Consider the following 22432-nt stretch of genomic DNA (forward strand, 5'->3'; position numbering starts at 1 on the left):
CAAACTTTATGAAACCCAAGTCTATTGTGGATGGTTTCGTAGGCAGAACCATGACTAATTCGCAGACAATGTGCCACTTCGTCAATAGGTAAATGTCTGTCCAAGAGAATCATTTCAGTGAACACTCAATGGTTTCTTCAACTGTGGCGGTAAACGGTCGTCCGGCTCCTTCACTGTGTGTAACACTAGTGCTACCATTTTAGAATTTTTTCAATCCATTTGTAGACACTCCGTTGTGGCAAAACAATGTTCCCATACTGTACTGAAAGTCTTCAATGAATTTCAGCCCCTGATACGCCTTCCGACCACAAAAAATGGATCACTGAATGTTGCTGTTCTTTGGTGCAAATAGACAGTGGAGCAGCCATGATTAACAGCATGGCAGCGATAATGAAACTAATGTAGCAGCTTGAAAACTGCAAAGATATAACAACAAATAAACACAGAATGCATCATCAACATAAAATGACAGTACAACCAAAATAAACAAAAATATAACTAAATTGTGGATAGTAATTGACTTACCCTCATACTTACATCCAACTATTTAAATAAAAATATATACAGAAGAAATATGATGTTCGCAGTATGCCAGCCTACGGTAACATAAAGCGAGGCATATCGTGGCACTTTACAGCAGCTCACAAATTGGTCTCCTATGTTCCTACAAAATTCAAGGGCCATATTAAGTAAACAGGTGTGGCAGTCCACAGAGTCCTAACAGTGCTCAGACCAACCACTGCTCAATAAGAATGATATTTCAGAAGTTGCACGTCAGTAATATCAGTATACTTACAAAAACATGACACTTTCAGAGGATTTGCCAACCTAAATCTATGTGGACATAGATGGCAAGTTCGACAATGTAAAGTTGTGGAAGATGTTTGAAACCTTCAGAAAAAATATATATATGCTAAGGAGAAAGACACACAATGTACAATATGTACAAGATGTGGGAACAAACAATGAGAATGGAAGACAGAGTTAGAAGTGCTCACATTAAAAATCACATACAGTGGGGAAACTGCCTTTGTCCTACACTCTTCAACCTACCAAAGAAGCATTTAAATAAATTAAATAAAGTTTCATAAGAGAGACTAAAATTCAGGTTGAAAGGATATCAGTGATAAGATTCATTGATGGCGCTGCTGTCCTCTTTGGAAGTTATGAAGAAGGATTACAGAGCCTATAGAATGGGACAAACAGTTTACTGAGCAGAAATAAGGATTAAGAGCAAACCAAAGAAACGAGATAATATTGAGGAGCAATGTCTCAGTGATAGAGACAGACGTTTCAAAGGTGCAACCACATCAGAGTGGTATCTGAGGACATGCCAGACTAACTTACGGTTCTCAAAGAGGAGCAGCAGCTTTTCAGGTAGTACAGAGGCAACAGTCTGCAAGACTGACTGATCTGGTCTTCTAATCTTCTGACTGATTTGATGAGGTCTGCCACGAATTTCTCTCCTGTGCCAACCTCATCATCTTTGATTAGCACTTACAACCTATATCTTCCATACAATGCTATGCTCAAAATGTACATTCTCAGGAATTTCATCCTGAACTTTAAGATTTATCTTTGATACTAGTAGACTTCTATTGGCCAGAAATGCCATTTCTGCCAGTGCTAGTCTGCTTTTTATGTTCTCCTTTCTCTGTCCATCATTGGTTACATTGCTGCCTAGGTAACAGAATTCCTTAACTTCATCTAATTTGTGATCACCAATCTTGATGTTAAGCTTTTCGCTGTTCTCATTTCTGCTACTGCTCATTGCTTTTGTCTTTCTCCGATTTACTGCCAATCCATATTTCGTACTTATTAGATTGTTCATTCCATACAGCAGATCCTGTAATTGTGCTTCACTTTCCCCGAAGATAGCACTGTCATCAGTTAATATTATCATTGGTATCCTTTCACCTTGAATTTTAATTCCAGTTTTGAACTTTTCTTTTAGTCCCGTCACTTCTTCTTTGAAGTAGAAATTGATCAGTAGGGGCCAAAGACCATATCACAGTCTTACACTCTTTTTAATCCAAGTACTTCATTCTTGGTCATCCATTATTACTGTTCCCCCTTGGTTCTTGTACATATTGTACATTATCCATCTTTCCTTATAGCTTACCACTATTTTTCTCATGAATTTCGAACATCTTGTACCACTTTACATAGTCGAATGCTTTTTCCACGTCAAAGAATCCTACAGAATCTTATCTTGATTTTTCTACAGCTGTTATATTTCTTGTGGACATTGTAATGTAACAGACTGAGAGTCTCCTGTAGCAGTATATGATACATCTGCTAACTAAACGTCTTGATACACCATAATTTTTGTTATACAGTTACATATTTATTAAAATGATAACTTTAGAGTTGTTAAAACTGTAGGGAACTAAAATACCCAGCAGGGAACTAAAATACCTGTTTCTCTAGTAAGAAATTTGCATATGTCAATTATAACTGTTAAAAAATATTCAGTTCATTAAATTTAGAAGAGGGAAGATTTCTATTTTACAAGCAATTGATTTAAAATATATTTTTATTTTCTGTTTTGTCACATATACATTTATTTGTACAATTTTTTCTACATTATACATTGCAAACAATATAAACAGATAGTAGCAGTTAGAATTTTGTAAAGTTGTTTGTTACTTGTTCAAATAAACAATTGCAAAGATCTGGATGGAAGCCGTAACTGTTATGAGATGTTTAAAGTGAAAATTACTAATAAATGAAGTAAATTATGAAACATGGGTGCCAGAAAATTATTTGTCGTGTATGAGTCTCATACTCAGATAAGAATACAAAATAGCCCAAAAAGTAAGTGTAGGACTTCTCCAGCAAACAAGGATGATTTATAATCATGATTAACTGTCATCATCATCATCATCATCATCATCATCATCATCATCATCATCATCCCCAATTCACCAAGTTAAGCATATGAAATTAATATTTTGTTTCATGCTCTACAACCTTATGACTTTATTGAGAAGACTGCAATTTATAACTAAAACTGTAATTCAATTTACACCTTCAGTGACAACAGTAGTATTTCAACATGTACATCTACTGTATAGTTTCATCAACATGGCATCTTCGTGGGTAAAAGATTTTCGAATTAAAACACTAGCCCCCATTCAGATTCCTGGACAAGAAATACTTGCGAGGATATTGTCATCAGACAAAACAAAACTGTTGTTCCACAGGTAGAATGTGGAATGTTAGATTCCTTAGCCCTTTCATAGTTAAAATTTATTTTGCATGGGTTTGAAAAATTAAAGGTAAAAAAAGTCCATCTTTGTGATAGATAATACACGTTCACTGCCAAAAATGTTTTAAATGGGCCGATTTTGAAAGTGAGACACACGTGTCCCCTGAATCAAACTATGTTCTTTGTTTTACATGCACCTAGGATTTTCAAAGTTAAACTTTTTTAATTTTTGAATGAATTTATCAGGATGGCAATTATGGAAAAAAGTACAGCAAATCAGTACCAAGACATATTCATCCTCGTGACAGTGAAAAACATGAGATACTGCAGACAAGTTTTCAACATAACATTTGAAGATGGCTTTGACACACCATATACCAATGTTCTCTACATCCTACGAAGTTTTCTGTGGCATATACGTACCACTACATAGAAATTACGTACAAACCAGCAGAACTATTGAGTAATGTTTCATTACTGAGTAATGTTTCAAAATTATGTCTATGAGGTATAGAAAACACAATAATTTACTTTAGACATTCTTGGAATGGAGAAGATGGTGATTTATCTGATTTTCATTAAACAGATGCAATGTGCCAGCTACAACACAAGCCATTCTACTTGATTGCTCACAGCCTTCTGTATATCCATAGTATTTTTCACCAAGTTCTGAAAGCATCTTGCTACATGCTAAAATTAGACAGATACAAGATATAGACTTCCCAATGCACAAGCCTGTGTATTACTTTAGCTGTGTGTATCCAATCAACCAGAAAAGGGTTAATTATGTAGATAGGTTACTGAATTTGAAATGATAAACAGGTAAGTTTACATACAGTAGAAAACAGTGAAATGTCGTGGCAGGAAAAAAAGGATTTACAGACAGGTGAGCACAGGGTTATCAACAGAAAATCAAAAAGGGGTACTGTAGGAGTAGGACTAATTATGAATAAGAAATTATGAATGTGGGTAAACTACTATGAACAGTATAGTGGACACATTATAACAGCCAAGGCAGTGTGCTGTTCCATGGGCTCTTTACTGTGATCTCGGGTGGTGAGGTAAAGTCTGAACATGCACTATGGTTCCTCATTATTCAATCTTGTGAACCTTTCATTTCAGCACATTCACCTACCTCTTCTGAACAAACTTCATTTGTCAAAGTGCTGCAGTTACTGCTGAAAGTTAACAGTATAAACCCAACAGCCAATTCTCCAAATAAATACGAGGCTTCTCACAAACATAACATATATTGTACTCTTGTTTACAGTGACAATGAATTATAAAGTTGCAGCAGATACTGCATATGAGGAAGGGTATCTATCATCAGCCTAGTTTGCATATACATTGTACTCATCCATTCAATAATGTATGCAAATAAATAAAACATACATCCAAACAGTAGGTTATATTAATTCATTACAGAAATAAACTTTTTATAGTGGCAATCATCATTCATCAGTTCAGTAAATGCTTGTGCAACACGTCACTTCACCAAAGCGATACAATACGCTATTTACACTACAGCACATAAAAAGAAAATCTCCACTGCAGTAATATAAGAGTATATGCCAACTAGCTCACAGACAATGGAGAGAGAGAGAGAGAGAGAGAGAGAGAGAGAGAGAGAGAGAGAGAGAAATCTATGGCGAGATAAAAGAAATTATTCTGTTCCTAATGCGAGATAAAAGGAAATATTCAGTTTATAAGTGGGACAAGAGTTTAACTGTGATGGGGACTAGAATCTGATAGCATTACCATCAGGTCTTTTATTGAAAACAGTTGACAACGAGTTTGGCCTTAGACCACATCAACAGAGATATATTAACTTGAACTGTTCTTAACCTTACATCTGTTGATATTGGCCGAAGACCGAAAGCAGTTGATGCTTATGGTTTTCAATAGAAAGAGCCGATGGTCTCACATGCGTTTCATGAGAGGGAACAATAGTGGGTGAATATGAAGTGAGGGAAGGGAATGAGATAATTTTGCAGAGACTACAGTTTAATCATTGTTACCTGCTAATACTTTGTTTGAGAGTCATAAAAGATGGTTGTATATATGGAAGGGATCTGCAGACACTGGAAAGTTTCTGAGACAATATATACTGGAAAGAGTGATTTTGAAACCAGATTTTAAACTGCAATGTACTTCCAGAAGCAGATGTGCATTTTGGACATAATTTATCGTTTGTGAAGTTCAGATTAAAGGTGAAGAAATTATGGCGAGGTAGAAAGTTAAGCACATGGAACCTGCAAAACTGAAAGCACTTGTTGATATTTTAAAGTGGGCACTATACAACAACCATTTGAAATGGGAGAAAGGAGTACAATAAAAGATTAATGGATAGCAGTTTTGGGAGATTAAATAGTGGAGAGAACAAAGGATGACAAGGTACTGAAATGAACTGAGGGAAGGAGAAATATACAAAAACATAGCAAGTGAATCAGGCAAAAGGGAATACAGATCGTTAAAAGTGAGACTGACAGAATGTGCAAATGTCAAAGCAGGAATGGCTAGAAGATAAATGCAAAAGCTGTGGAAGCATGTATGACTGTGTGAAGGATAGATGTCACAAAGGAAAAGAGGAAAGAGAAGCAGCTACGTGAATATCAAAAGCTCACACATCAAGCCAGCACCAAACAAAGAAGGGAAGGCTGAAAGGTGGAAGGAATATATACAAGGGTTATACAAAAGGGGGAGAATTGAAGACAATAGTGCGGAAAGGAAATAAGTAGATGAAGATAAGATGAGAGATAGGATACTGTGTAAATAATTTGAATGAGATTTGGAAGACCTGAGTCGAAACAAGGTCCCAGTAATGGACAACATTTCCTCAGAATTACTGAGGTTCTTGAGTTAGCCAACATTTTTTTTTCCACCTGGTATGCAAGACATATCTGACAATTCCAAGAAAGGCAGGTCCTGACAAACACGAATATTATTGAACCACCAGTTTAAAAATACTAACAATTATTTAAAGAAGACTGGAAAGACTGGTAGAAGCTGAGCTCTGGAAAGATCATTTCTGATTCGCTAGAAATGTAGGAATACACGAGGCAATTTTACCACTGCAACTTATTTTGTGAGACAACTTGAAAAAAGAAAAAAACTATAATTATAACAATGATAAATTTAAAGAAAGGTTTTGGTGATGTTTGCTGAAACGGACTCTTTGAAAATGTGGTGGCAACAGGGGGCAAGATACAGAGGGTGAAAGATTATGTACAACTTGTATGGAAGCCAAACTGCAGTTATAAGAGTTGGAGGATGTGAAATGGAGGAAGTATATGAGAAGGGAGGGAGACAGAGTTGTAGCCTATCCTGGATGTTATTCAGTCTGAACATTTGGTAAAAAGTCAAGGAAACCAAAAAGAAATTTGGAATAGAAATTTGAGTTCAAGGAGAAGAAATAAAAACTTGGAGGTTTGCCAATGGCATTATAATTCTTCCAGAGGTGGCAACAAAGGACTCGGAAAGTAAATTGAAAAGACTACACGGTGTCGTATAAAGAGATTATACGATAAGCATCAAAAAAGTAAAACAAGCATAAGGGAAAGCAGTTGAATTTAATCAGGTGATGCTGAGGGAATTGGATCCGGAAGTGAAAATAGTAGACGTATTTTGCTGTTTCGGGAACAAGTAAAGAGGATATAAAATGCACACCTGTAATAGCAGGAAAAGCTGTTCTGTAGAAGAGAGAGAATGAACATCTAATATAAAGAAGCATTTTCTGAAAGTATTTAGGTGGAGCGTATCATCGTACAGAGTGAAACGTGGATGATAAACAGCACGGAGAAGAAGAGAATAAAAGCTCCTGAAATTTGGTGCTGCAGAAGAACACTGAAGGTTAGGTGGGCGAATTGGATAACTAATGAAGAGAGAGTGCAAAAACTGAGGAGACTAAGTGAGATGGGGGGACAATCTGACTAAAGGATCATATCAGATTAGAGGACTCACCTTCACCTCTTGAGGCATCAAGAACAGCAATGTAATGATGTGCAGGGGTAACAATCGTAGAGGGGACCAAGCACTGACTACAATAAGCACAATCAAATGGATGTATGTTACAGTGGTTATGGAGAGATGAAGAGGCTCACAGAGGATTGACTGGCATGGAGTGCTGCACCAAAACAGTCTTTGGGCTGGTGTGTTGGTAGGAACTCAAACATCCATTCTTCTTATAGAGCACTGCTGTTTCTCTGATGATATGATAGGACAAATTTGGTCCTTTTCTTTATAGAAAATGCTGCTGATATAACTTGTGCAGGAGCTTTATGTCTTGGGTAAGCAGTACTCATACACTCAGTATTATTGATGTAACAATATTGCGTCTACATATTGCAGACTTCAAGAAGAATATAATAATTCCAATCCCAAAGAAAGCAGGTGTTGACAGATGTGAAAATTACTGAACTATCAGTTTAATAAGTAACAGCTGTAAAATTCTAATGCGAATTCTTTACTGACGAATGGAAAAACTGGTTCAAGCAGACCTTGGGGAACATCAAATTTGGATTCCGTAGAAATGTTGGAACAAGTAAGGCAATACTGACCCTACGACTTATCTTAGAAGCTATATTAATAAAAGGCAAACCTACATTACTAGCATTTGTAGACTTAGAGAAAGCTTTTGACAATGTTGACTGGAATACTCTCTTTCAAATTCTGAAAGGTGGCAGGAGTAAAATACAGGGAGCGAAAGGCTATTTACAATTTGTACAGAAACCAGATGGCAGTTATAAGAGCCGAGGGGCATGAAAGGGAAGCAGTGGTTGTGAAGGGAGTGAGACAGGGTTGTAGCCTCTCCACGATGTTATTCGATCTGTGTATTGAGCAAGCAGTAAAGGAAACAAAAGAAAAATTCGGAGTAGGTATTAAAATCCGTGGAGAAGAAATAAAAACTTTGAGGTTCGCCAATGACATTGTAATTATGTCAGAGACAGCAAAGGACTAGGAACAGCAGTTGAATGGAACGGACAGTGTTTTGAAAGGAGGGTACAAGATGAACATCAACAAAGCAAAACGAGGATAATGGAATGTAGTCGAATTAAGTCGGGTGATGATGAGGGAATTAGATTAGGAAATGAGACACTTAAAATAGTAAAGGAGTTTTGCTATTTGGGGAGCAAAATAACTGATGATGGTCGAAGTAGACAGGATAAAAAATGTATACTGGCAATGACAAGGAAAGCATTTCTGAAGAAGAGAAATTTGTTAACATCGAGTATAAATTTAAGTGTCAGGAAGTCATTTCTGAAACTATTTGTATGGAGTGTAGCCATGTATGGAAGTGAAACATTGATGATAAATAATTTAGACAAGAAGAGAATGGAAGCTTTCAAAATGTGGTGCTACAGAACAATGCTGAAGATTAGATGGGTAGATCACATAACTAATGAGGAGGTGTTGAACAGGGTTGGGTAGAAGTGGAGTTTGTGGCACAGCTCAATTAGAAGAAGGGATTGGTTTGCAGGACATGTTCTGAGGCATCAAGGGATCACCAATTTAGTACTGGAGGGCAGCTTGGAGGGTAAAAATCGTAGAGGGACACCAAGAGATGAATACACTAAGCAGATGCAGAAGGATGTAGGCTGCAGTAAATACTGGGACATGAAGCTTGCACAGGATAGAGTAGCATGGAGAGCAGAATCAAACCAGTCTCAGCACTGAAGACAACAACAACAACAACAACAACAACAACAACAACATATTGCAGAGAAGTGGGAGGCCAAGAACAGCACAATAATACTGCGCAATATTTACTTGCGGGAAATGTCAGTCAGAACTCTACCTCCACTGCGAACGTGTCGGCATTCGACAGTCTAGAACTCATATGTATTGCGAATGAGTTGCTCGTCTTGAAAAACATGAGCAGAAATTATGCAGAATGAGCAAAAGAAGTCTGAACTGCTTCACGTGAACATTTAATGGACGAGGAGTTCATGCTCAGTCTTCAGTATGTTGTTCAAACAGTCAATACCAATCTCAGAAAGTCAATATTATTGTGCAGCTCAGGGGTGCACAATAAATATAGAGTGTGTGAGTGCCCCCTTAGCAACTCTCATCACTGGTGGAGTGCTGTTTGGCAGTTATACAAGTGAACTGTGTAATTTATCAATGACATGTGGGTTTTCTATATATTTCTCTACTGTAACAACTGCTACAAATAAAATAAAACAATTATTTACTGATTACAGATTAACTGCTTACATGATTCCATGTCTGTTTTGTGACACTTGTGTTCAGTGAACAGCTGACCTGATATTGTGTGTCAGTTATGAGAACTGCTACAAGTAAAATAAACATTTGTGCTGCTTACTGTCAAGATACATCTTCATTTTTCTTGTCTATTGTGGACGATGAGGTATCTGCCATTTCTTGACTGATCAGGAATTTTAGTTTTTAAAGTACTGCATTGTACTTTTATATACATCTTCCAGTACACTTCCCAATCTTTCGCCATTTACTTTTTTCAGTTCTTTGCAGAAATTTGTTTGGAGCAAACTGACTCTCTCTCAGCTTCAGCATGAACTGCTGTATATTACACAATATCATCCCCACACGGTACAATAGATCCACAATATACTGAGCAAGTGTCAACCTTCTTAAAGCTCTCAGTCTTCGGTATATTGTGCAAACAGTCAATACCAATCTCAGAAACACAATATTATTGCGCAATACTCAGTGGAGCACAATAAATATTGGCGTGTGGGCGTGCGTGTGTGTGTGTGTGTGTGTGTGTGTGTGTGGTGCTCTTTGTCAGTTTAAGCTTTCCCAGCAACACAAGACTTACTGAACACCAATCACATACAAATAAATAACAGAAAATAAACAAATAAACACAGAAAACATACAAATAAATCGTAGAATATAATCTTGGACCAAACAGAAACAAAGACTTTTAGCAGTATATATCTTTTGGTTAAGTTTGGGCCAAGAGGAGCCACAGGACACACTAAATCTGCCACTGTTTACGTATATGGCCTGGCACTGGCACACACATCACTCCATGCAGCACCTAGTGACATTGCTGGACATATGCTTTATTAAATCAATTAGGCCATTGATAAGTCCAGCAAAAATACAGGATGAGGGGCAAAAAAACTGTGCAGTAAAGAAACCAAAGTACATTTGGGCGATGAGTGTGGAAGTGTCCTCTGTGCAGCTTCCATCTGGTAAAAACAACAGTACAGGCCTGTGGGCTGCAGTTTTATCAGCAGCACATGCACGCACACATCCAGAGAGAGAGAGAGAGAGAGAGAGAGAGAGAGAGAGAGAGAATGTTAAATATACAGTTAATACACTCCTGGAAATTGAAATAAGAACACCGTGAATTCATTGTCCCAGGAAGAGGAAACTTCATTGACACATTCCTGTGGTCAGATACATCACATGATCACACTGACAGAACCACAGGCACATAGACACAGGCAACAGAGCATGCACAATGTCGGCACTAGTACAGTGTGTATCCACCTTTCGCAGCAATGCAGGCTGCTATTCTCCCATGGAGACGATCGTAGAGATGCTGGATGTAGTCCTGTGGAACGGCTCGCAATGCCATTTCCACCAGGCGCCTCAGTTGGACCAGCGTTCGTGCTGGACGTACAGACCGCGTGAGACGACGATTCATCCAGTCCCAAACATGCTCAATGGGGGACAGATCCGGAGATCTTGCTGGCCAGGGTAGTTGACTTACACCTTCTAGAGCACGTTGGGTGGCACGGAATACATGCGGACGTGCATTGTCCTGTTGGAACAGAAAGTTCCCTTGCCGGTCTAGGAATGGTAGAACGATGGGTTCGATGACGGTTTGGATGTACCGTGCACTATTCAGTGTCCCCTCGACGATCACCAGAGGTGTACAGCCAGTGTAGGAGATCGCTCCCCACACCATGATGCCGGATGTTGGCCCTGTGTGTCTCGGTCGTATGCAGTCCTGATTGTGGCGCTCACCTGCACGGCGCCAAACACGCTTACGACCATCATTGGCACCAAGGCAGAAGCGACTCTCATCGCTGAAGACTACACGTCTCCATTCGTCCCTCCATTCACGCCTGTCGCGACACCACTGGAGGCGGGCTGCACGATGTTGGGGTGTGAGCGGAAGACGGCCTAACGGTGTGCGGGACCGTAGCCCAGCTTCATGGAGACGGTTGCGAATGGTCCTTGCCGATACCCCAGGAGCAACAGTGTCCCTAATTTGCTGGGAAGTGGCGGTGCGGTCCCCTATGGCACTGCGTAGGATCCTACAGTCTTGGCATGCATCCGTGCGTCGCTGCGTTCCGGTCCCAGGTCGACGGGCACGTGCATCTTCCGCCGACCACTGGCGACAACATCGATGTACTGTGGAGACTTCACGCCCCACGTGTTGAGCAATTCGGCGGTACGTCCACCCGGCCTCCCGCATGCCCACTATACGCCCTCGCTCAAAGTCCGTCAAATGCACATATGGGTCACGTCCACGCTGTCGCGGCATGCTACCAGTGTTAAAGACTGCGATGGAGATCCGTATGCCACGGCAAACTGGCTGACACTGACGGCAGCGGTGCACAAATGCTGCGCAGCTAGCGCCATTCGACGGCCAACACCGCGGTTCCTGGTGTGTCCGCTGTGCCGTGCGTGTGATCATTGCTTGTACAGCCCTCTCGCAGTGTCCGGAGCAAGTATGGTGGGACTGACACACCGGTGTCAATGTGTTCTTTTTTCCATTTCCAGGAGTGTGCTATGGAAGATATTCGAGCTTTTGTATGGCACAGCAAGATTTTTCTAATAAAAATCTTATTTTTGCAGTACTTTATTTATATGGTAGCTTAAGGAGGTACTCTTTATGATACTTGATATATCTATACCACAAATAGTTTGGTGCAGTTTTTCATCTGTTTGCTGATTGATTGAATCTGACTCACCAGTCCAAAGAAGATCCCCCTTACAAAGGATTCACGGTAGGCAAGCTGCAGGACATGGTGCAGCTTCTCGCTGTATGACTCACACTCCCTCTCCTCCTGGCTGAATGCCTTCACCGTGCGGATGCCACTGATGCGCTCCTCTGCCACTTGGTTTGCAGATGCCAGAGAGTCCTGAAATGCAGAATAAGCAACATAATACTGTATTATTACAGCCTCTATCTCAAAGGACGTAAACTGCTTAAAAATACATTGATCTACATCTGCATACATACTCCACAAACCACTGTATGATGCATGGTGAAGGGTTCCCTGTACCACTACTACTCATTTCGCTAGTAAACAGAGCGATGGAAAAACGACTATCTAATGCTCTTGTACGAGCCCTAATCTCTCTAACTTATCATCGTGGTCCTTATGCAAAATGTATGTTAGCAGCAGTAAAATCTTTCTGCAGTCAGCTTCAAATGCCAGTTCTCTAAATTTTCTCAAGAACATTGCTTACTCTCCAGGGATTTCCAGTTGAATTTCTGAAGCATCTCTATAATACTTGCATGATGACCTAACCTACCACTAACAAACCTAGTAGCCCAGCTCTGAACTGCTTCAATGTCTTCCTTTAATCCAACCTCTGCAGATCCCAAACACTCAAACAGTACGCAACAATGGGATGTACAGTGTCCTATATGTGGTCTCATTTACTGATGAACCACAATTTCCTAAAATTCTCCCAATAGATTGAAGTTAACCATTCACTTTCCATAACACACCCTCACATGCTCATTCCATTTCATATCATTTCGAACGTTACGCATGGATATATAATTGACTTGACTGCATTACGCAATACGCTACTAATACTGTACTCTACCATTATTGGTTTGTTTTTCCTACTCATCGGCATTAACTTACATTTTTCTACATTTAGAGCTAGCTTTCATGCATTACACCAACTAGAAATTTTGTCTACGTCATCTTATATCCCCCTATAGTTACTCAAGGATGACACCTTCCCATATAACACATCATCAGCAAACAGATACAAACCACTGCTTACTCTGTCCATTAAATCATTTATGTATATAGAAAATAACAGCAGTCCTATCACACTTCACTGGGACAGTTCTGACAATACCCTCGTTTCTGATGAACACCCATCGCTGAGGACAATTTACTGAGTTCTGTTACTTAAGAACTCTACGAGCCACACACATATCTCTGATACTAGTCTCTAGGCTAATACCTTTGTAAACTGTCTGCTGTGGGACACCGTGTTATACACTTTCCAGAAATCAAGGAATATGGAATCCGCCTCTGGTCAACCACCCGTGACTCACGGGGTCTTGTGGGAGAGAAAGTCAAGCTGAGTTTTGCATGAGCTGTGCTTTCTAAAACCATGGCGATTCATGGACAGAAGCTTTTGCCTCCTGAGGAAATTTATTATATTCGAACTGAGAATATGTTAAAGGACTATGCACCAAACCAATGTTAAGGACATCTGTCTATAATTTTGTAGGTCTGTTCTTTTACCCTTCTTATATACAGAAGTACGCTTTTTTTTCCAGTCACTTGAGACTTAGTGCTGTGTGAGAGATTCATGATAAATGCAAGGAAGGCACCACTGCTTTGGAGTACTCTTCGTACAACCGAACTGGGATTAAATCAGGTCCTAGCAAATTATTTGCTTTAAACCCTTTCATCATGGAGATGCAGGTGAATGTCCTCCATAATGTATTACTGTCCCCCCCTGGGCTACATCTGTCACGTAATACAACTTTTGAGCAATTGCACTGCATGACAGCATATCTGGACAAGACCATTGACAATGTGTAGCATCTACCAGGCAACATGTTTCCATCAATAAATGGTCTACTCTTGAAAATGCTATGGCCACTGTAATAGCAACTGATCATATCATAGGTCAACACGGGAGCACACAGCAGGTGATGTATGCTGTGAAGCTCATCTTCAACAATGTATGCTGAACAGTGTGTTCCAAAAGATGTCTGCTGTACAAGCACTGTACTATGACATCAGGCCTGCCACAGATCGTAACGTATCCTGAGTGGGTAAGCCTGTGACTTCCACATAGTGTGACTATTATTATTGTTTCTTTTCTCAGACGTTATGTCTGGTCAAAAATGCAAAGTGACGCGGACCTTGATCAAGAGTGACTTCCTTTTAACTGTATGGTATATGTTACATTGCATTTAGGAACTTTCGGGTAATTGAACATGTATCAATAATTACAGATTTCTGTTGTTGTATATATATATGTTTGGATGTAGCTGTATTGCAGTGATGTACTGGTGGATACTGTGGTATGACTCCTGTAGTTGATAGTATAATCGGTATAATGTCAACTTTATCCTGATGCCACATGTCCTTGATTTCCTCAGCCAGTTGGATGTATTTTTCAATTTGTTCTCCTGTTTTCTTCTGTATATTTGTTGTATTGGGTATGGATATTTCGATTAGTTGTGTTAATTTCTTCTTTTTATTAGTGAGTATGATGTCAGGTTTGTTATGTGGTGGTGTTTTATCTGTTATAATGGATCTGTTCCAGTATAATTTGTATTCATCATTCTCCAGTACATTTTGTGGTGCATAATTGTATGTGGGAATGTGTTGTGTAATTAGTTTATTTTGTATGGCAAGTTGTTGATGTATTATTTTTGCTACATTGTCATGTCTTCTGGGGTATTCTGTATTTGCTAGTATTGTACATCCGCTTGTGATGTGATCTACTGTTTCTATTTGTTATTTGCAAAGTCGGCATTTATCTGTTGTGGTATTGGGATCTTTAATAATATGCTTGCTGTAATATCTTGTGTTTATTGTTCGATCCTGTATTGCAATCATGAATCCTTCCGTCTCACTGTATATATTGCCTTTTCTTAGCCATGCGCTGGATACGTCTTGATCGATGTGTGGCTGTGTTAGATGATACGGGTGCTTGCCATGTAGTGTTTTCTTTTTCCAATTTACCTTCTTTGTATCCATTGATGTTATGTGATCTAAAGGGTTGTAGAAGTGGTTATGAAACTGCAATGGCATAGCCATTTTTTTTTTTTTTTTTTTTTAGTGCACAACTATAATGGTCATTAGCGCCCTGACTAAGTTAAGGAATGCACTGCGAGGCACAAGGTTAAAACAGCAACTCAGCAACTAAAAGGAACAACACTATAAAAGACATATTAACAGGCATAGGACTAAAAAAAGCATCCTTAGACAGGTGTGTCAAGTTGATAACACGAAGAACGCGAGCAGCAGCTCCTGGGTCAGTCACTAAAATGGCATCCAGAGTACATGGCAGGCCAAGATCAAGACGCAGTGTAGTAAAATCCGGACAGGACGTTAAAATGTGGCGGACTGTCAGCAATTGCCCACATGGACAGAACGGCACCGGCACAGCCGTCAGCAGATGGCGATGGCTGAACCGGCAGTGTCCAATTCATAGCCGGGCCAAAACGACCTCCTCCCGCCGAGAAGGACGTCCAAGCCGTGGGAAGAGGTTTCAAGGCCCGAAGCTTGTTGTCCGTAAGTGCAGCCCAATCGGCATGCCACAGCGATAAAATGCGCCGACAAATGACCCTGCTACAATCTGAGGAAGGGACACACCAAGAAGCCGTCCGAGGCTGGACGACCGCAGCCTTGGCTGCGGCATCTGCAGCTTCGTTCCCAGGGATACCGACATGGCCAGGAACCCACATAAAGCTAACTGGAGACCCGTCGTCCACCAGCTGCTGAAGAGAGCGTTGGATCTGGTGCACGAAAGGGTGAACCGGATACGGATCACTGAGGCTCTGGAGGGCGCTCAGAGAATCGGAGCACATGACATAAGCAGAATGTCGGTGGCAGCAGATGTAAAGAATAGCCTGGTAGAGGGCAAAGAGCTCAGCTGTGAAGACCGAACAATGGCCATGTAGCCGGTATTTGAAACTGTGTGCCCCAACAATAAAAGAACACCCGACCCCGTCATTGGTCTTAGAGCCATCTGTATAAATGAAGGTGATATTAATGAACATCGAACGAAGTTCGACAAAACGGGAGTGGTATACCGAACCGGGGGTAACCTCCTTTGGAAGCGAGCTGAGGTCAAGGTGAACGCGAACCTGAGCCTGGAGCCAAGGTGGCGTGTAGCTCTCGCCCACTCTAAAGGTTGCAGGGAGTGAAAAATCAAGGTGTTGAAGGAGGTGACGAAAGCGAACTCCAGGGGGTAGCAGGGCAGAGACATACAACCCGTGTTGACGGTTGAGAGAGTCGTCAAAAAAGGAACGATACGATGGGTGGTCGGGCATTGACAGTAGCCGACAGGCATAACGACAAAGCAGTATATCGCGCCGGTAGGTGAGTGGCAATTCACCGGCTTCAGCATGAAGACTCTCGACGGGACTAGTATAAAACGCTCCGATTGCAAGAGGTAAACCCCGATGTTGTATGGCGTTGAGGCGGCGTAAGATAGACGGCTGTGCAGAGGAGTATATGAAACTCCCATAATCCAGCTTGGAGCGGACGATTGTCCGTTATAGGCGAAGTAGGACGATTCGATCCGCTCCCCACGACATACCACTGAGAACACGGAGGACATTTAGAGAACGGGTACAACGGGCAGCCAAATATGACACATGTGGAGACCAGCTAAGTTTCCTGTCAAATGTAAGACCTAAAAATTTTGTTGCCTCCACAAATGGGAGAGCAACGGGACCGAGTCGTAAGGATGGTGGGAGAAACTCTTTGTAGCACCAGAAGTTAATACAGACCGTCTTCTCGGCAGAAGAACGGAAGCCATTGGCGACACTCCAGGAGTAAAGACGGTCAAGAGAACGCTGAAGACAGCGCTCCAGGAAACATGTACGCTGCGCGCTGCAATAGATGGTAAAATCGTCCACGAAAAGGGAGCCTGGTACATTGGCTGGGAGGCAATCCATTATTGGATTGATCGCTATGGCGAAGAGAGCGACGCTCAAAACTGAGCCCTGTGGCACCCCATTCTCCTGGCGAAAGGTGTCTGACAGGACAGAACCCACACGTACCCTGAACTGTCGATCCATTAAAAAGGAATGAATAAAAAGAGGGAGGCGACCGCGAAGGCCCCATGTATGCATGGTGCGGAGAAGGCCCGCCCTCCAACAGGTGTCGTAAGCCTTCTCCAAATCAAAGAACACAGCCGCGGTCGGGCGCTTCCGCAAGATGTTATTCATAATGAAGGTCGACAAGGTAATCAGATGGTCGACAGCAGAGCGGCGCCTACGAAATCCACATTGTACATTGGTAAGTAGGCGTCGAGATTCGAGCAGCCAAACCAAACGAGAGTTAACCATTCACTCCATCACCTTACAGACACAGCTGGTAAGCGAGATGGGTTGATAACTGGAAGGCAAGTGCTTGTCCTTCCCCAGCTTAGGAATCGGTACAACAATAGACTCGCGCCAGCATGCGGGATCATGTCCCTCAATCCAGATGTGATTGTAAGTACGAAGAAGGAAACCTTTACCCGCAGGAGAAAGGTTCTTCAGCATCTGAATACGAATAGAATCAGGCCCTGGAGCGGAGGACCGTGACCAGGCACTTGCATTTTCGAGTTCCCGCATGGTGAATGGGGCATTACAACTTTCACAATTTGAGGAGTGGAAGTTAGGTGGCCTAGCCTCCTCTGCCTGTTTTCGGGGGAGGAAGGCAGGGTGGTAATGAGCGGAGCTCGAAACCTCTGCGAAAAAGCGGCCGAAGGCATTGGAGACATCCTCAGGGACCACAAGGACGTCATTCGCAACCGTCAAGCCAGAAACTGGTGAGTGGACCTTAGTGCCAGATAGCCGGCACAGGCTACCCCAGACAAAAGAAGAAGGAGTAAAACTGTTGAAGGTGCTTGTGAAAGCAGCCCAGCTGGCTTTTTTGCTTTCTTTAATAATACGACGACACTGCGCACGTAATCGTTTATAATTGATACAATTCGCCACTGTAGGGTGGTGTTTAAAGGTGCGTAAAGCACGTCGACGAGCACGTAAAGCGTCTCTACATGCTGCGGTCCACCAGGGGACCAGTATGCAACGTGGAGAAGTAGTAGTGTGAGGGATGGAATATTCAACAGCAGTGAGAATGACTTCCGTGAGGTGTGCTTGTGAAGGGTTGATCCTGAAAGGACGCCCTGGAAGAGAAGGGCCCCCAGTCCGCTTTGGAGATGTTCCAACTAGTTGAGAACGGAGAGGGGGTATGTTGCAGGAGATGGATAACACACAGGAAGTGGTCGCTCAAATATGTATCAGAAAGTGCATACCACTCAAACCGGTGTGCAAGTTGGGTAGTACTTACAGAGAGGTCTAAATGGGAATAGGTGTGAGGTGTGTCTGAAAGAAAAGTAGGGTCGCCAGTATTGAGGCAGACAAGATTGAGCTGATTAAAAACGTCTGCTAACAGGGAGCCCCTCGAACAGGATGCTGGAGAGCCCCAAAGAGGATGGTGTGCATTGAAGTCTCCAGTTAACAAAAATGGTGCAGGTAGCTGAGCAATAATTTGCATCACGTCTGACCTGGTAATGGCAGACGACGATGGAGTGTAAACGGTACAAATGGAAAATGTAAAAGTGGGGAGAATAATGCGAACGGCAACTGCCTGCAGGCCGGTGTGCAATGTGACGGGATCATAGTAGATATCATCCCGGACCAGCAACATAACCCCTCTATGAGCTGGAATACCTGCACAGAGGTGTAGTGTGCCAAGGCAATGTCATCGCATGGGCGTAGCTTCGTTTCCTGGAGGGCTACAACGAGCGGACAGTACAAGCGGAGCAGCAGCTTTAAGTCCTCTCAGCTGGAGCGAATGCTGCGAATATTCCAGTGACTAAGTGCCATCGTGAGAAGAAGAAGATGCAAGAAGGGGTTATCTCTAAGGCCGCTGAGGGCCCGGCTTCGAGCGAGCACTGCCGCCGCTAGCAATAGGCGGACAGTCATCGTCCATTTGTTCTATAGGTTCATCGGCCATCTTGTTAAGACGGCCAGGAGGGGAGCTTCCTCTGCTGGTGAGCGGCCAGATGTTCGGCTACCAGCGGTGCGGCCAGGCGAAACGGATGACTGCCTGGGGCGGCAACCGCTGGGTGGCGCAGTAGAAGAAATGAGCCATGGCGGGGGAGAACTGTGCTTCCTATGAGCCTTCTTGGAAGGTCGTTTTGTGAAAGTATTGGTCGATGGTTGGGAGTTCGAGGTACGTAGGAAATCTGCACAAGACGGTTCCTTCGTGAAGGCCCGTGCATCTGACTTCTGGGTCTTTGTACTGGCAGAAGCCGATAAAGGTGCTTGTGTCTGAGAGGTGACGGGTGGAAGAGGAGACGTCGACCAGGTGATCTTAGCACTGGCCGAACGGACGACCGTAGTGCTGAAGTTCAGATCGCATGTCTGCGTCGCCACCTCCCTGGTAGTCCGAGGAGAGGCGAGGACAGCACTTTATTTCCCCACTGGGAGCAGCTTGGGCTTCCTACTAGCAAATAGCTTGCGAGCAGCCGAGGTGGACACTTTCTCTTTGACCCGAATTTCTTGGATACAGCGTTCTTCCTTGTAGATGGGACAGTCGCGGGAGGACACTGCATGGTCACCCTGACAGTTCACACAACGAGGAGACGGAGGTGGACAGTCACCCTCATGGGCATCACTACCACAAGTGACACATTTAGCCGCGTTGGAACAAGACTGGCAAATGTGATTAAAATGCTGACACTGGTAGCAGCGCGTGGGTGTCGGGACATAGGGGCGAACAGAAATAACCTCGTAGCCGGCTCTGATGCGCGACGGCAGCTGAACACTATCAAAGGTCGAGAAAAGTGTCCGGGTCGGTACAAGGTCATTGTCGACCTTTTTCATGACCCTATGGACAGCCGTCATGCCCTGCTAAGCGAGGAAAGACTGAATCTCCTAGTCAGTCAATTCGTCGAGTGAGCTAGTGTATACCACGCCACGAGACAAATTTAAGGTGCGGTGAGCCTCTACCCGGACAGGGAACGTGTACAGGAGTGTGGCCCCAAGCAGTTTTTGTGCGTGCCTGAAAGGCGCTCTCAGTTTCTAGTAACAAGGTACCGTTACGCAAACTGGTACAAGACTTGACCGATCCAGCTATGGCATCTACCCTTCTGGATAACGAAAGGGTTGACAGAGGAAAAATCTTTTCCGTCCTCAGATCGAGAAACTACGAGGAACTGTGGGGCAGGCGGTAGTACTTTTGTCATTGCTAGCTGGTCAAGCTTCCGTTTTTGGGCAGAAGTCGAGAGAGAAGAAGAAGAGAAATCCATTACGGAGGAATCAACCATGATTGCCAGCGTCTCCGATGGCGCGCTCCTTCCTTGTGGGGACCCTCTCAGAGGGCACTCTCGCCTTAGGTGATTGTTCACACCTCAGGTCCCACCTCCCGAGAAACGGATGGATGGACCAATCGGCATGGTCGGAAGGTGTCAGCTCAGGCAATCACCCCTACCTGGGCCTGGCCTTTAGCAGGGGGTACGTGCGTGCCTTACTTGTCTACCCAGGGCGCGGAATTATGCGTTACCCCGTCACTGGCTACGCGTGCGAACGCGTGGGTCAGCCTTCAGGCACGCACAGGGAGGAAGGAAGAAGAGGAAAAAGAAAGGATAGAGGGAAAGAAAGGACAGACTGTTTCAAATGCCGAGGTGGAGACCAGAGAAGGCAAGGAGAAGAAGGCAAGGGAAAGAGGAAGTAAGACAGTGAGATGGAGAAGAACAAAGAAAGGAACCAATCAAAGGAAGGAAGAAACCAGAAGTAGTGAACAAACCAAAATGACCACAAATATAGGTCGTGCAAACGTCCGTCTCTGGACGCAGGCGCTAACTACCCCCTTGAGGGGGAGGGACTCCTTTTAGTCGCCTCTTACGACAGGCAGGAATAACTAGGGCCTATTCTAAGCCCCGGACTTGCAGGGTGGGGGTGTAGCCGATGTATTTATATGAGTGACTGCTTTGTGTATTTTGCTAGTTTCTGCTTGTTCTAGAAAGAATTTTCTTAAATTGTCTACCTGTCCATAACGTAGGTTTTTTATGTCGATAAATCCCCTTCCTTTCTGCTTAATGTGAATCTTTCTGTTGCTGAATGTATGTGATGTATTCTATATTTGTGGCATTGTGATCATGTAAGTGTATTGAGTGCTTCTTGTTGTGTGTTACTCCATTTCACTACTCCAAATGAATAAGTCAATATTGGTATAGCATAACTATTGACAGCTGTTGTCTTGTTTCTTGCTGTCAATTCTGTTTTCAGTATTTTTGGAACTAATTTTTTTGCAGTGTAAATCACATCAGAATAACTACCAAACTTTGCTGCCGTGCAATATTTACAGCCCAAACTGGTCCTCTGTGAGAAGCTGCACTTTATTTATAGCCACCCAGTATATTCCTGAGCAGCGCTGTGCCTCTTCACCTCTTCCCCTTTGCAGCTTTGTTGACCTGAAGTGGGCAGTGGACTGCTATTTGACTCTCTGTACACTTAGACTTGTCCAGGGTGTGGACTTGGTGTATGGCTGCTAGTGCTGGCTTCCCACTGAACTTAGCTGGCAGCCCTCATCCCTTTGATGAGAATGTCATGGAGCCTTATCTCAAATCATTCTTTAATAATGCCCTCCAAAAAGCTGCTAGTTTGACAAAACATTTTTGTTGTTCTTTGTTGAGGCTTTTTGGCTCAGGCATACACATCTAATGTGTTACAAATACTATTTTGTGTAGTTGAAAGATTGCTTTGATGTTCCTTCTGAGGATTTCTGCAATTTTGACTGGAAGAGGCCCAGTGTAGAGAATAAAGATGAGAGTCTCTTTCTCTACCTCTCCTTTGCAGATGGCTGTATCCCTTGTTTCCTTCAATGCACACCTAATCTGCATTCTGCTGTACACATTTTGATGAAAAGTACCTTTAAGATGCTGCAGCTCATCTAGGAGGCTGCCTTTGTCACAAATGGTACATGCTCTGTCCTAGAGCTGTTAGAACAGTGTACCACTAAGCTGGAAGATAGTAACTTCTTGCATGAAGGTACAGATCTGTGTGGGTCTTCTTTCCATAAACTGCATGTCCTAGGGTACCATCTGCTTTCTTATTCATTACAATGTCTAAAAATGGTGGGCATTCATTCTGTTCCAGCTCCATCATGAACTGTATGTTTTGATGGACTCTATTCAGGTGGACCAGGAACCCAGTCAAAGTCACTCTGTCATGCTTTCACGTATGAAGGTATATGAGTGTGCACTGGATAGATTTGAGCCAAGCAGATTTTGGTGGATTTCCTCAAACTGCTCCACTTAGAGATTAGCAATCCCACAGACAAG

At 42.7% G+C, this 22432-nt stretch overlaps 1 protein-coding gene across 1 annotated transcript in view; it reads right to left on the reverse strand.

The window, feature by feature from the left end:
• LOC126292308 (ATP-binding cassette sub-family B member 10, mitochondrial-like) overlaps positions 1–22432 on the reverse strand; it is a 96505-nt gene that overhangs the window by 36437 nt on the left and 37636 nt on the right. The window contains exon 5 of the mRNA XM_049986240.1: positions 12124–12294. Within this exon, the coding sequence (XP_049842197.1) occupies positions 12124–12294 (171 nt within the window). The remainder of the gene's footprint in view (positions 1–12123; positions 12295–22432) is intronic.

The sequence above is a fragment of the Schistocerca gregaria genome, chromosome 9, assembly GCF_023897955.1.
Source record: "Schistocerca gregaria isolate iqSchGreg1 chromosome 9, iqSchGreg1.2, whole genome shotgun sequence".
NCBI lineage: Eukaryota > Metazoa > Arthropoda > Insecta > Orthoptera > Acrididae > Schistocerca > Schistocerca gregaria.